Source organism: Anopheles coluzzii, chromosome 3 (genome assembly GCF_943734685.1).
Source record: "Anopheles coluzzii chromosome 3, AcolN3, whole genome shotgun sequence".
Taxonomy (NCBI): Eukaryota; Metazoa; Arthropoda; class Insecta; order Diptera; family Culicidae; genus Anopheles; species Anopheles coluzzii.
Genome location: NC_064671.1, coordinates 16,222,429 through 16,238,939, shown reverse-complemented (window position 1 = coordinate 16,238,939; position 16,511 = coordinate 16,222,429). Strand labels below are relative to the sequence as shown.

Here is a 16,511-nt window from a genome sequence, read left to right as displayed (position 1 = left end):
CCAACTCGCCAAGTTATCAAACCCTTCGATGTGATGGAAACAACGCCATAGCACAACCACACGCAAGGGAATTGTACGCACAATTGAGCTTTTTTTTCGCAAAGTATGGCCTGCACAGTAGTTGCACATTTGCGCCAACATACAATGAGTCATCCGGGCAGGCGAAACTCGTGTGTTGTGACATTCCTTTTTTGCCCTCACTTACTGTTGCAGTTGCGCGCGTTTGTTTACTGCATTTGCCACGAACGACGACGACGACGACGGCGACGAAGGGAAGTAAGTTGTTATTTTGTGCAAATGGGAATCGAGAATTAAAAGTGACCCCTTTTGGAATGGCCCGGGAGAGGTATGAAAAAAACGGCCGCTCAGTGAAACAGTAAGAACGAACCACGGTGGCCCGTTCTACTTGATTGCACAAATTCTGCATCGCACCAATGCATATTCGGTGCGACAGGCGGTGTAAAGCGGTCACAAATTCCGGTCGTTGTTTCGGAAAACCAAACATTCACGAAGTGCTGGACCTTCGTCCAGTAACACATGGGAGACATATTTTAGCTGGAACCATTAGGGACAGGGGAACAGCCGGCCGGCTACCGTACCATATGCGGGTATGAGCGGGCAGTTGAGTCGTTGTGGCTGTTGTTTCAAAATTATAGACGTTTACTGGAACGCGTGGTGCGCCTGTTTTGGCTTTCGTAAGTCGAGCGACTTTCACCAAGAAGATAATGAGAAGTATATTGTAAGAAACTTTTTAATAAATCCACCAAAGTCATATTTTCTCAAAAAAGGAATATATTAGGGTTCAATGTTAAAAAAACATAACTTCAGTGTTTTCTTCATTCTTTTCTTTATGGAACTATTTAAGTGGTGGTAGTTGCCACAATACATAATTACTAAAATTCTCGTAAAGTAAAATCCTTTCAAGTAAACTCAGATAGAAAAATCTTCAATTGTGGTCTAGACAAGATTCTAACCCACAACCCGTTGTACACAATACCTACACGCTCTGCATGACACCATTCTGGAACTCTTATTCCAAGACACTAAAACGCCAATAAGAATCGTCAAAGTGCCTTTAAATACTATCCCATTTCTAGCTAATAAAATGTATTTCAATTCATAATCATTCAAAGGACTTAGATATGGCTAAATAAAATGCACGAAGAGGTCACTCCGGTTCTGCTTTAAGAGGTTTTTTTCCCCATTACACTTTTCGACTTTCGATTGATGCTGAAATACGACCATGCTCAGCCTTAAAGAATAACTATTGTCGTTCCCTCCACTTTAAGCGACAGCAAATTCTCGAGAAATCTTCCATCTTCCGCATTACGCATCTTGCCTTAGCTTCATACTTCGTGCTTCGTTGCCGTACGAAATGCCAAACCTGCTAAGTGGTCATAATTCGACCGCCCAGCACAAAATGCCAGCACATTTTGCTGAATTTCTCAGAAACTCCCACTTGACTTGGGGAAACAGCGCGCAAAAACACCCTCCAATCGAGAGATGATGGTTGCGACGAAGGCTTTATCATTGCAAGGCCGTGTCGTTGTTGTTGTTTTTTTTCTTTTCCGTTTTTAATTTAAGATACGCTCAGCCTAAAAGATAATCGACGTCGTGGGGCCTGTGGCGCGTTGATCATGTGACTCATGCGTGTGGTGCAAATTGCGGCACATACAAACACAATTTGGGCCCAAACACTCTTCCCAAACACGTTACGTTTGCAGGCAGGGTGGTGTACAAAGGAATTATTCGCAACAGGTCGATGAAGCAAACCGTTTGTTGCTGCAGTAGGGAAAGAAGCTTTTTTTGTGTGTGCTACGCTAAGCGAATAAAACGCAAACTTTGCGCGTTAATTTGCTGCCTCCGACACGCGGCAAAGTTTTGTGTCGCACCAGTTGTGTGTATGTGTGTGTGTGTGTGTCGTTGATTAATTAATCGAAAGGCTAAAGACAGAAAAAAGATCCTTTGGAGACTTCAAGACAAAGTTCCAGAACGGCAGAAGGAAGGAACTAATGGTCAATTTTGGGGAACGCAATTGGCACTGGACGCTGACTCCTCTGACTGCTGCTGACTGTTGCTGTCGTTTTCTTCGGGCGTTTTTTTCTGTTTTGTGTGGCTTCCGTTCCGTTCCAGAAGAGTAACCATCACGTCCAGTGCCGGAATTGAATGTTTTAATTTGATATTCCCTGCCAGATATTGCTTTACCCGTGTGCTGTTGTTGCTGTTTGCTGCTGTTCCTGTAACACTGCCGCTGCCTCTACCATAAAATGACGATATTTTGCGCATGTATGAGTTTGATTTTTGCCTGCTTCTTCCTCCTAATCTCATCTCATGTCACATCTCACAACACTTGTGGGGCTGCTGTTGCTGCTGCGCCACAACACCACAACTGTCACTTTTTCCTCGTGATCAATTGCCACAGGAGGAGAAACAGGAAATAGTAAAAAAAAAAATGGCCACCAAAACGGAGGGGTGGTAAAGTGCAGCTACTAACTGCAGCCAGGCGACGTGCAATTGTCGTTAATAGTAGCAATAATAGTAATAGACACGTTCGTTTCACAGCAATCGAGTGACACATACACAGAGAGAGAGAGAGAGCACACATAAACTGCAAAACTGATCGTAAATCAAGAAACGGAGATGAGACAACGGAAGATTTCGCTCTCTTTCTTCTCTCTTCAATCACACGCACACACAACACACTCGATCGCACACAGGGTAATTAGACACTTGAGCGATACCTTAAAGGCAAACACACAAAACACACAGATGGCTTCACACCGCCATTCTTGCATTGCACACGATTGCATTATTGCCCCCTTTGGCCCTCTTTTTTTTGCCACTCCACTTTGCTAATAGTTGCGCCAGCAGCCCCACACACCACACCACTAGCACTGATCGCGCCCTCTATTCCCCCCGATTCCAAAAAAGGACATTCCATGGTGCGGTGCTCCATTTAGTGCTCCGGCCGCCGGCCTGGGCAAGCGACGCAAGTGGCTTTCCGGAGTATTGCTTTCTATGTCGAGTGGATTCCATTTGCGCTGGCCAATCCCCAGACGGCGAAAGAATGCACTTCACTTTTGCACCGTGTTTTCCGGAGACCGAAACTGACTTAATAACACGCTCTCTCTCTCTCTCTCTTTTTAAGCCGATCGAAGCTTTAGGCGGGTTGTGGAATTTTCATTATCCAAATCCAAAACTAATGGCTGCACACTCACTTAAATAACCGTTTTTTTGTTGGTACGCTTGCTGCACTACAAACAACACACAAATCGGGCGCTTGGCTTTACGGAAAACAACACACTTACGAGAATCTGGCACACGGTTAAATTTCGCTGTGAACTTTCGACATCCCCCGATGCAAATAGACCGCTGCCCCGCTCCGCCGTTAGCGCACAAACCTTCCTCCCTTCCTACTACTACTACCGTATGTTTCTGTCAATCAAAACAACGCGGGCCCCGCCGAAACAGCACAGCCGGAAGCAACACAAATCGTAGCGCGGCACATTCGCGGTCCAATACACACACGCGCGCTGGTGCTGCTGCTGCTGGGTTTGCCTGGCGTGTGCGCCCGGCTACAAAACTCTGATCGTACTGACACGAGCGAGCGCGTTGGAACACTGCCGTAGAGCCGAAACACGAGGGAGACAAATCGTGTACGCGCGCGGGTAGAGTAGGGAAAAGCAAAACATAGAAGAAGAGAAAAAAAACCCCTAACCGACACAGTACAAGAGAATAACAAACTCCCACCAATCACCCTTCAGCGCAGGGCCGCTGTCGTCGTCATCTTTGGACCCAGCTGCCAGAAGCGACGCAATACAAACGCGGAACAAGAAAAAATACACACACACATACACAAACAGGCAGCTGGGCCCAAGAAACTCTCAACACACTTGAAGGAGAAGTATCGTAGTTTTGCTCTTTTTGAAAGGGTTTTTCGGGGTGAATTTTAATGTTATGACAACATTTTTTGAAACATTTAATTTAAGTCACCACAGCAAATTAACGAATAAACACGAGTTAGTAAATTTGTGTAATCTTCTACATAAATTTTAATGGGACTCTCACTTAAATTGAGAACCTTTAGAACATGCCAGTAATGTAAGTTGGAAAATAGAAAGCAAATTTTTATTTATTTATTTATTTATTTATTTTTTTTCATTGGCACAACAACCGCTGTCGGTCAAGGCCTGCCTGTACCCACTAATGAAGTGAGCTTGGCTTTCAGTGACTTATTGTTACCATAGCAGGATAGTCAGTCCTACGTATGGCGGCGCGGTCTATTTGGGGATTGAACCCATGACGGGCAAGTTGTTAAGTCGTACGAGTTGACGACTGTACCACCAGACCGGCCCAAGCAAATACGACAACATATTTGAGGAAATTATACAATACAATAGACAATTTGTATGATATCCATTTATAAATTTTTTCTCTTCAATATCTTCCAATATCAATATGTTACGTTAATTAGTTGTTTAACAATATTTTATAAGGTTATTCAGTTGTGATGTAGAAGTGCTAGTCTATTTCTATAGTCTCTATAAAAGAGCAAACTCTATTTGATATTATGGTACCAAATATTTAGTAAATACGGTTAACAACTTCATTAAACAATTTTTATAGATGATTTGACAAAATATAGATGGCAGATGGTATAAAACGTTTATAAAAATATATAAAAATGCTAACGTTTGAATCTGAAAACTTATATCTGATCTGATCTTTGCGTGACATAAAATACAACAAAAAATATATAAACAAATTTAATCTGCTTTACACTCTTGGCCGAAAACGTCCTACAAACTTTTTTTTTTTTTTTTTTTAAAGAGACTTTGAGCCAATTGGTTTTTGCCTTTTTATTTTCAATACTAAGGGTAAAATGCTAATCATCCTATAGGTCGGCAACGAACCCTGTAAGACAGCCGGCGGGAGAGCGAAGCGCAAAAAGAGAGCGAAAAAATGTTAAGCGAGAGTGGCTCAAGTTTGAACGGCCGGTCGTCAATGAAATACGGGGTGTGTGTGAGCTTTAAAAGTGTATTAGAGAAGTAGGGGAAAACCACCCCTTATTCTAAGCAGCTGTGTGTGAGTGTAAGCGAACGTGCCGCGGTCGAGCTGAGGCGGTGGTCTTAACAAAAAGCCACGTTTTGCTGCGGTGCTGGGCAAATATTTCTTGTGAATAAAATAATAGCATTATGTTATTACTTTTTTGTGAGTAAAAGGGAATCCTTTTATTCAACGATGTTAGTGAATCTTGAATTTGAAAGCAAAACTTGTATAAAATTTCGTTTTTGTTTGATTTTTTCCTATCTTTTCAATCAATGACATCGTATAACGTCTCAACGAGAAAGATGATGTACGTAAATACTTTGCAGTAAATTTCAAATATTCTAAATATTGTAATACAATAACTCTGCCTTAAAGTATCAAAAAACAAAAAAAAAATCAAGCCAAATCTGGAGCAGGATAGGCAATATTTAAATCATTCCTCATATCCTAAAATCATTCTCATAAAATAATCCATTTGTGTGATCGAAATTCAAAACAAAACGCAGTAGATATTGCAATGACATCCGCAATATTGCGCTTATCAGTAATCTCCATATACTTATCAATGTGTTGCCGGATAAGCGGCCGCCGAAGCACACAGCCCAGGGAAAGGCAGCAGCAAAACATTTATTTGCATTAGATATATTAGACGACTACAGCCACCCCACAGGCCCTCATCTTCCTCCTTCTCCAAAAGAAGATTCCCCTGGTACACAAAACAGGTTCAACGAACAACGTAGCGCGCGGTTGCTTAGAAACGCCACACCACCGATGACGATGATTATGATCGGAAGAACGACGTGAAGTGACTTTAAATGAAGCCGCTCCGCAGAAGCTAGCAGAGAGTTGGCCGTCGTTCGCAGAGCAGCACAACACGCGCGTCACAATCTCTGCCTTATATACTTCGCTATACAGGTTACCTTTAATATATTTGTACACGGCGCCAGGACACACAAAACAACTCAATAGTGTGTGGTGCCCGGAGAGCAGCGAGCAGCCCCCGGAAAAACACAACACAAGCCCAATATAAAGCTAGTGTGATTTGCTTGAGAGCTCACCCCGAAAGCTCACCCCACATGGCACACACGGTGGTGCGTTTGTGTCAACCTGCGTGGTGCGGACCATTTATTGTACCATCTTAACGACCCTTCGAAGGAACGTCATTGGAGGACGCAACGCAGCACAACACCAACACACGAACACTCACACGGATTTCGTCATCGATTGGGAAGGTTTTAAAAACCCGGATGATAGGTGGCAATCTTTACGAGCTATAAGCGCGGATTTTTGATGACGTTTCCGGCGATGTTATCTGTCGCACGCACCTTCTTCTTCTGGGATACAATAAACCGTGGACGGTACACATATCGAATGGGCTCTGCTGGGGGAGGGGTGGAGACACACCGGAAGACGTTTTTGTTTTTATATCGATAAACTAACCAACATGCTTAGAGGGGTTCGTATGTATGCGGGCACTATGATACTATCGGTATACAACCAGGACTGTCAAACTTACTGAAAATGAGAAATATTTGAATTTAACAAAGCTTTCGAGAGTTGAATTAATGAAACAAAATATTTTGGGATAATTTAAAGGTATAAGTTTTAGATATTACTTATAAAAAATACATAAAGAATCCACTAAACTTTGTTAAGTGATTTTCGACCACCCCAGTGTTAACAGTCAGATGCTTTAGTGGCGATACGGATTTCAAGCCCATCAATAAAGAAGAAAAAAAATTGAAATTGAAATGAAATGAAATGAAATGAAATGAAATGAAAAAAATGTACTTGAATATTCAAGTTTTACGAAATATTTCACTAAAAATTATCGCAAGCCTTGTTCACATATCTTGTTTGTGGGTAAACGCACCTATTGACAAAGTTGCAAAAGGATTTTACGGATATGAACACGAAAAAATCTCTTCTTCTCTCTTTACTTCTTTGGTACAACGACAACCGTTGTCGATCAAGGCCTGCCTGTACCCACTTTACAGGCCTGCCTGTACTGCTTGACTTTCAGTGTTATTCACCGCATCTAAGATGTTTTTCAACAGCTGTCAAATGGTTTATTTCTTTCAAAATGAAATTTCAGTTTCAACACATTATTGAATGTGTTGTGTTGAACACATAACAAAGAGCTGTCAAACTCAATACAACTTAAGTCATGTTTAAAATCGTGCTGAAGAAATTAAAAATTATTATGATGGAAATGAAATATCAGATTGATGTGGATTAACATCTTCTTATACGCGGTGAAAAACAATGTTTACATTTGAAAGTGACTTGGAACTGACTGATAGTGTTTGGCACGGTCAATTCGGGATTTGAACCGATGACGGGCATGTTGTTAAGTCGTACGAGTTAATGACTGTACCACCTGAGCGACCCTGCCATGTACAACCGAAAACGATGAAATGGCTTGGATAAAACACATTATTTTTGTGTTAAAAGGTTATTAACATTACAAATATGTTGATAATCATGTTTAGCTATATTTTTTAAACTATTTGGATTTGATATTTCCAATATTATATTTTGTTTGGATAAGACGATACTAGAAAATTATTGGCCTTCGTTCGATCTTTTTGCACTTAGATAGCAAAAAGTCTTCGTTTTTTGTATTCTATTTTTTATGTAATGTTCTCTCTTGATTTGACTGTCATTGACTTTATACTTATTGAATTTTGCGTATTTTTTCTTGGTAATTTTTGAACCTTTTTATGATGTTTATTGCTAATACGTAATTAAATTGATATAAACGACTGAATATGTTTACGATCTGAGTCAAAAGCTCTTTTTACAGAAAATTAGACTCTATTTGCAACGTAAGATAAGATAAACTGCGATTTGAATAAGTTGGTGTTCTGATAAAAGAGCATTAAGTCCGTCAGGAATAAATTAACTTGAATAAAAAGCAGCATAATCGAGCATTCCATTCGTTTAGCATTCATTAAATTACAATAAAAGCAACCCCTCGAGCTTTTAGTGTGTTATAGTACAAACGACATTAAAAGAATACACTTGCATCTTCCCCCTTTAAGACATCCTTTCACAAACAAAAACTTCACTGCTCCATTTGGGGACACTTGCACTCACTAACGATCCCACCAGCAAAAGCACGAGATTTTGATGATCTGGCTTAACCTGTTCGCGGCGTCATCCCTTTGCGAAAACTGCACGTTTTCCACCAAAGCACCAAAACCAAAACCGAAACAACGCGTCACACCACTAGAGCACGTGCTGTTTCTTTGCAACACTTTAACCCCATCGAAAAACGACTGCCAAGAGGAAAAGCGGAAACCCACCACACACACACACACATCCTTCTTGCTGCACCATTGCCCTTGCACTGTTGTGATTGTGATGCTTCAGCTTCATCGACCAAACCGAACCAAACCCGCACCGGGGGAAGAGTGCTCGTTTCCCCTTCAGGCGTTTTACTGCAGTGTGGCTCGCGCGGCAGCTTCTTGCTGCAGGGGCTGCAAGGACGGCGAAAACCCGTCCCGAAATCCCGGCATCGGGGTGTTGGCCGGGACAGCACCACTGAGCATCCGAGACACGAGAGCGTGCGTGTGATCGACCTTCGGCGTGAGCGAAAGAGCGTAAAAAATAGGGAGGAAGTCCCCAGGAAGTGAACCCCAACAGAACGAAACGGGCCAGGAGAGTCAGAGTAAGTCGACGCGGGGTTGATTGAAACAATATTGACCTATCAGTTTGTTTAGATGTAAAGAATAGCATCTGCTCACACCCTTCAGCGTATTGCAGGAATTACAAATACTTTTGTACGCCTCTGTACACTTCCTTACATCAATCCTAAACCAACAGGAAGAGGAAAAAAACCCCCGTAAGGAAAGCTCCACAAACACCGACGCCGTTTCGCGATCGATCGAGAAAGTCCAACGAACTCCAAAAACATACCAGCGGAACATAAAAGGGCGGGAAAAGCTTACGCACACACTACACCTCCAGCGACACGAGAGCCCATTTTCGGTGGCCAGGCGGAAGAGAAGCTGAAGCGGCAATTGGTCCGAAAGCACTGCGCACCATTCAATGATGCCGGAAGTGCCAGAAGCAGCTTTCCTTCTGGGTGTGTGTAGGAAAATGTGGAAACGTTTTCTCAACAAATTGTACAATTTTGTTCGTGTGTGTGTGTGTGTGTGAGTGATGAGAGAAGAAGCTCCCGGCAGTCCCATCCTAGCGAGTACTATACCTATTCCCTTATTTTGCCATTTCCTCGAGAGGAGAGCACAGCAGGGAAGGTTTTGTTGTTTTAGCACTAAACATAACTAGCTTCCCCTTCGTTCTCGGGAGAAAGCAAGCTGCTCTTTACTTCTGACGCAAGTAAGAGAGAGAGAGAGAGAGAGAGAGAGAGAGAGAGAGAGAGAGAGCAGAGCAATCTCCTTTGAGTATCCTGGCGCGTAGGTAAATAGATATAATAGCATCAGCACAGGGCCCAGGCAGCGCCAGAGCGTGCCAGCGTAAAGCTTCTTCAAGCTCGGGAAAGTCTCAAAATCCGAAAAAATAAGGGAGAAAGGGAGTATGTTTGTTTTGGTGGAATGGATGAAAAGCTCCACTAGTAGGAGCAGGTTTGATGCTGTGTTACGGTGTGCCGGTTATGTACACGGACATACCGGGTAAATGGCGTTTAATCTAAAGCACGTGAAAAGGATATTCAACTGAGACGGTGCGGAATGGACCATAAATAAATGTGAGTTTAATTTTTCAAGGAAAAGCTGCAACGTGTTACTGTATATTTCCGTATAAAATATTTATAAAGCAAAGAGGCCACTTTGCTTTCCACTTGACGTCACAGTTCATGTTAAACTGGTTAGGGGCAATAACTAAATTATAATAATAATTGAATAAGTATTATTATTCATTTAATATTATAATTTAGTTATTAAACCGTAATTAGCTTTACATGAACTGTGAAGTCAAAAGTTTTAATTACATCTTAAAAAAAGTGTAATAAAAATAATTTAGAAATTCAGAACTAATATTATAGTTATACATAATACAGTAATGAATAAAAGCATAAGATATAAGAAACAATTATAAAAAATCACATTATAAATAAGGTAAATGTGTAATGAGTGATGTAAAGAATAATAACAAAAGGAATAAAAAAAAAAATAATAATAATAATAATAATAATAATAATAATAATAATAATAACAATAATAATAATAATAATAATAATAATAACAATAATAACAATAATAATAATAATAGTAATAATAATATTAATAATAGTAATAATAATATTAATAATAGTAATAATAATAATAATAATAATAATAATAATAATAATAATAATAATAATAATAATAATAATAATAATAATAATTGTAATAATAATATTAACAATGCAAATAATAAAAATAACAAACATAATAATAATACTAAAGGAATAAAAGGAATAATAAAAGGAATAAAAATAGTAAAAGAGAAAAAAGCAGCTAAAAGAAATCTTCAAAAATACATCTCATTACGCATCAATTGCATCGCGTTGTAGTGAACAAGCAACCAATTAAAGTAAAAAAATGAAAAGAAATCAAATGATTGACGATAAATCGCATGGAAATGCACCAACGAGCGATAGCGGTAGTGAACGGTAAATCTAAAGAAGAGAAAAGAAAAAAAAACATCTCAAGTGCCCTTACCCTACCGAAGGAAGAGCATTTCAATCACGAAACCTTTTCCTCCACAAAATTGATGTGAAAAGGAAGGATAGAAAAGATGCAGCAAAAAAAACGCAAAACGTGTCTTGCCAATAAAGAAAAAGCTTTTTCCCGAGGTGCATTAATGCAATCAATCTTGCGCCCGGAGTGGTGCTCCATACCGGGGTTCGCGAGAGTTCAAACCCATGCGCACACAAGCACCGTGTTGTAGCCGATGGTGAAAAGTTCCTTCCGGTCTATGTGCAAGACAACAAAGAGGATAAAGGACTGGGTACAACTCTATGCTCTGTCTGCAGGATGATAACCTTCCCCTCTTGGGTTGCAATGAAAGGACCATCGAGAGATGCGGGAAGTGGCCAGTTAGCTTATTTTATCATGCTTCTAGGGAAGCCACAACACATCAAACGGAAGAGCCCAGGGTTCCCATTGGCCCTTTGCAAAAGCCACTATTTATAGGCCCCGATACGTCGTCCGAAAGCCAGCCCCATTTGGATGGTTATTATTGCATGATTAGCTACAAAACAAGCGCTTGCACAATGAGGTCCTGCTGTCGCATGCCATTTTCTGCGGGTGCCCGTTGCCAGCGCACTGATTAAGAGCAGCACAACGACAGGGACCCCCTGTTCCCTGATGACCAGAGAGTTTTTTTTTCCAACCGGAAGGAAATATGTTCCGGTTTTATGAACGTTTCGTGTACAGCTTTACATGTTACCTTGGCGTGGTATTTATTGTATTTTGTGACGATATAAAAAAATGGGGCGAAAATTAAACCAAAATTTTATTATCACTGCCTACGCAACGAATGAGCGAAGGGCGTAAAATCAGAACATTTTTACACACCGGCACGCGTGTCCTTTTTTTTTAAAGATTTTTACCACTTTTTTTCGCGGCACACGGAGGGACGCATGTTTAACAACGGAATAAAGTCATAAAAATGTACAACGACTACAAAAATACGACAGCGTGTAGGGGGTTATTCCTGTGAAAAACAAAGTGTGTCATCCACCAGGGGTCGGTCTCCACCAAAGGGGGATTATGTTTAATTCTGGGAAATATATTTAAAAAGCACCCAAAAATGTCATTCAATTTGGGATGGCAAATATCGCCAAAATACTGGTTTGCTTGGTGGACCACTGCCGAAAGCCTGAACCTGAAGGCCGCACACGACAAACATCCATTATCCGTAATGAAACATAAACGATTGCGGGTTAGGTTGGTTGCTATCGATTACCGACCGGGGGGGGGAGGGGGGGGGGGGGTCTTTTGTTTGCAGCTGCAATGCCAAAAAACCAGCACTCGCCGGAATCGTTGATAGGGGCAGACGGTTTGCTATTTTCAGCTAGCCTTCGAAGGTCGTCACCGATTGCGCATTTACCAACTAGGCCCGTTGGATTATGCCCTTGATCTAGTTAGAATATTTTGGTCAATTATGCTCGAAGGATAGAAGAGGCGATTGTTTGCTCCGCCACGAATGACAGAATTTCCTATCAGCTTTGTTTCGATGTCTACGAGGTGGTACCTTCAACTATTACAAAATCGTGACGAGCTAATAAGGCACCCATCGCACCCAAACCACGACAACAGTAATCATGCATGGATAACCATCATGATGCGTGTCAACATTAGCACCTCCCCCGAAGGGAAATGAAACAAACAGCTACTGATTAGTTAATTCTTACGAAGAAAAACGTAGCAAATTAGCCACTACCATTCTCTCTCTAATGCTCTTTCGCCGGTCCATTGATGGTCTGGCTAATACCAGCATGACCCGAATCCAAAAATCAAACCACACGACAGCACGGCGTAGCGGGATATCAAAAAATTGGGCTTGGCCTTCTGGCCTTTGGCTGCTATCAGTGGGCAGAGGAACCGAATTCGCGTGTCCTTGCCACTGAGGAAAGGGAGGCCTCCGACACGATCGAAAAGGCTTAGGGCGCTGAACAAACGCTATTAGTCCGTCAACGCGACAAGCAGGACGAACAGCAGAAGTGTCAGAGGTCACAAAATGGCAAAACGAACCGCTTCTTCTTGTGGCCGCGGTAAATCCACGAGCAGCAGCAGCACACCACCGATGCTTGGGCCGCCTGGGAGTGGTGCCTTCTGGAGGCTTCCGTTTCTGTAAGCTGCGCACCGCTGGGTGGCTTCCTTCAGTCCGCGATTGGACGGCAAGAAAGGTGCACCACCGCAGAGTTGTGTGAATAGTCCGGCAGCCATCGCAAGCGATTGGAGCGTAACGGCAGGTAAGCAAAGTTTGATTCGTACTCATAAACGTCACACAATTTAAATCGGTGAAACTGTGAATCACTCCCAGCGTGTGAAGCACAAAACGGGGTGTCACGTATGCGCACGAATGAGTCAACGACGTCAGCACGTGTGGGAACTTCCGAGAAGAGATCCAAATCGGGGCAGCGTCTTGGAATGTGAGCCGCGGATCGTATTCAAATCAAGAAGCATCGTTTTCAAAGCTGAGATGCTATGCGCGTGTGGCAAATATTCTCGCGTCGCGTGTTATCATTGGCGGCGTTATTAAACCGGTTCCGTGTCTGTTCAGCTTGCTTCGGCTTCGCGCGAGTAACGTATTTCCGTGACGTCATTATTAAAAGTAGCTTTCAAGACGTGCGTGCTTTGCGGGTGAAACAGATTCCTTCGTACGTTGTGGATGGAATATTCGGCTGGTGCAATTTGTGTTAACTCTTGTAATCGATTGACAGTATAATTCACGTACGGAAATTTACATTTACATCAACAATTGGACGTCAGATTAGCCTAAAAATAGCAAGAAAAACCCCCTCGGGGACGTTCCACCGCTCAAAAACTCACCTGTATCTCGAGTAAAATCTCCTGTTTCTTCCTTCGCAGCTCTATCAACAGTTTCTGCTGCTCTGGTGTTAGCTCTAAAATGAAAAAAAAGAAGATAACAGTGTATGGATTAGTATTTTTACGCTTTTTTCTCTACCTTGCGCAAAACTGTTTGATTTGCAACAAATTACGTCTTGGTGCTGTAATGCTGCGGCTTTGCCCAATTGTATGCACCGACTGCAATACAATTGCACAGGGAAGAAGACACAAACACGTACACAAAAACCCGGCGGCGATGTAAAATTAGAACTGCAATCCCGGCCAATCTAATGATCGTCCGGATAGGAGCAAATGCGCCGCCAGCCCGACTGACCGCCGACCGAAGAATACTCAAGGCGACCGCCGCTTGACAGGGTCAATTTCACTCTAAACGAACTCTTTCCGCTACGGGCACGGTGCGGTGGCATGATATGTACCACTTCCACTCCCTCGCCTCCTCGTCCCTCTGCCATAAGGGGAAAAACGAAGAAGGTACTGTGCCTGGTTCTGTTCTCCCGGAGGGGTAGGAGTGATTAGCATGAGCTCTTCTGGGTCGGGGGGGGGGGTGGGAGGGGCATTGCTTGCTTCAATTGTGTCTGCGGTTACAAAGACACACTCGCCACGCGTATGGCCTATTTTATACACATTGATACGGGGGAGGGGGGGAAGAGGGAAGTGCGGGCACTTGAGAAACAGAAGGCCTCCCTGCCCAAACACTCCCGTTAGCTGGTGGCGCAGTCGTTCCAGGCAACATTCGTTCAAATGACTTCTATTTTCGGTAATCCATCGAACGTGCGCACCCTATAATCCCGGAGTCCCGGTCCCGGATACCCCGGCTGTTTATGCGTGTGTGTGTGTTGGGTGTTTTGGAGAGTTGCCGGGAAAATTTAAAGAAAACATTGTGCAACACACAGAGAGTGAAAGAGCAAGCATAAACAGACGCGGGCAGGGCGAATGAAGGAAGACGACACAGAACGGTCGTCGTGGAGGAGTCGGGAGGCCGGATGATAATGTCGACGGATCCAAAACAGGTGTACTGTTACCTTGTTTGGACTAGGTAATGGGGGGAGGAAGGGGGTGTACATTAATTGATTGTTGATGCAAGGAAAAGCGTGTCGATAAGGTTGTGGTGTTTTGTTTCTTATCAAAACTTTGTGTGAGCTGGTGTGTATGTTTTTCTTCTAATGTTAGCTGAGAAGTTTCTCTTCCGCGTTTAAATAACACAACACATTCACAGTGATGTGCTCTTTGGAGCGCACCCAAGACTCCGACCCGACTCCGGCTATTGGTAGTTCGATTCCGACTCCGGTAAAACCCGAACCACTAGTTGGAGTCGCCCGGAGTCGTCCGGAGTCGGAGTCATTCCGAGTCGTCCAGAGTCGATCGGAGTCGACCGGAATCGGAATCGGTCAGAGACAACCAGCACTGCCAAATGTCACTGTCAATGTCATAAAAAATCTAACTGAAACAAAATCCATGTCAACGTCACGTACTCAATTGTTATAAACATAGGTGATACTCAAAACGATTGGTGTGACCTATACATGCTTCGTGACATGTTTGCGACCATCACTTGGTTAGTCACTATGTCATGACTTTTTTTACTGTGATCAGCTCTGTAAAACGTCCATGACAAATTCCGGCTAAAACAAGAAAATGTCAGCGTCATGAGTGTTACTGTGATGATCAGGGGTAAGACTCAAATAGTTGTTGCGACCATCACATGTTTGGTGACATTTTACACAACCAACTCTTGGTCAGTCATTTGGTTGCTACATTTTATGTCCGTGATCAACACGATAGTCATGGGAGATGTGTGGTGCGTGTGAGTGGTTCCAAAAAACAAAATGAGCATAGTTTCTCACTCTGTTTGATCCGACAGACAATCAACAGATCGACAAAAAATGTCGTGACCAGGTGAATGATTAAGAGCTGGGTACTAAATAAAATGTCACCAAGCATGTTATTGATCCACTAACTGTTTGAATCTCAGCTCTGATCATCTCAGTTGTTTACGTGAGCTGGTTTGAGCTTCGTTTCAGGCATGAGTGTTGGTGACTGAAACAGTGGCATTTGGCAGCACTGTTCACGCTTGTGACAGCATTAAGCTTAGCTTGTCAGTCAAAGTTTCCGTTTGACTCAAGAACTCGCATGTCGTTTTGCGCATATCATGACACTCTTTCATTGAGTATCAGCAATGAGCATTAAGCTACCACGGATATGTTCATTGATTTTGTTGGTGATCATCTCGTGATGCTCATGACATTTTGCAACACTGAAGACAACAGGAGCCGTCCGGGGCAATGTGCTTGTGATCAGGCATTTTATTTCGTTATGTTTTTTTGTCTTTTTCATGCGCGTTCACTTCGTATACAGGCCTTTGTTTCTAAGTGCGATTCCGGACGACTCCAGACAACTCCGGACGGCTCCAGACGACTCCGGATAATGCTGGGCGGACCTACATTCCGGCGTTGACTCGTTAGCGTTGGTTGGTTTTGTCAACTTTACCCATCACTACAACAAATCTTCCAGAAATGACGGTTAATACAAGATTCCACCGTTGTTGTCATGGTAACACCCAGGTGGTTCTGAAAAAGCATTTGCTGGGCCGATCCTACAACATCAATGACGCATATGAGAAAATTGCCTGTTTTTTTTTTTCAACTAACAATTCGTTCTAATGCAACATTGTGCCTACCGTCAAAGCGAGGGGACAATTGTTTGAGGGGTGCACACAGAAGAAAAAAGTGAAACGCTCGCCACCGGGGCTACGTAACACACACGAGCGGCGCATACTTCGCAATGTCGGTCGCAAGGTAAGCAAGCTGTGACCCACACGACCAACGGGTAACGGGCCACAATTGTACCGGAGAGCCGTCCGGTAGGGCAATTACCGCTGTCATTAATTACGGGGGCCATTGCACGGCCTATGGCGGCCCC

At 42.8% G+C, this 16,511-nt stretch overlaps 1 protein-coding gene across 5 annotated transcripts in view; it reads right to left on the bottom strand.

Moving 5' to 3' along the window:
* LOC120959585 (cytohesin-1) overlaps nucleotides 1–16,511 on the bottom strand; it is a 61,521-nt gene that overhangs the window by 44,127 nt on the left and 883 nt on the right. The window contains exon 2 of one of the 5 annotated variants that reach the window (XM_040383077.2): nucleotides 13,554–13,627. In XM_040383077.2, the coding sequence (XP_040239011.1) occupies nucleotides 13,554–13,627 (74 nt within the window). Of the gene's footprint in view, nucleotides 1–3,304; nucleotides 3,731–13,553; nucleotides 13,628–16,511 lie in introns of those variants that run through there. The other 4 variants (XM_049609839.1, XM_040383073.2, XM_040383074.2 and 1 more) reach the window with 4 other exon arrangements.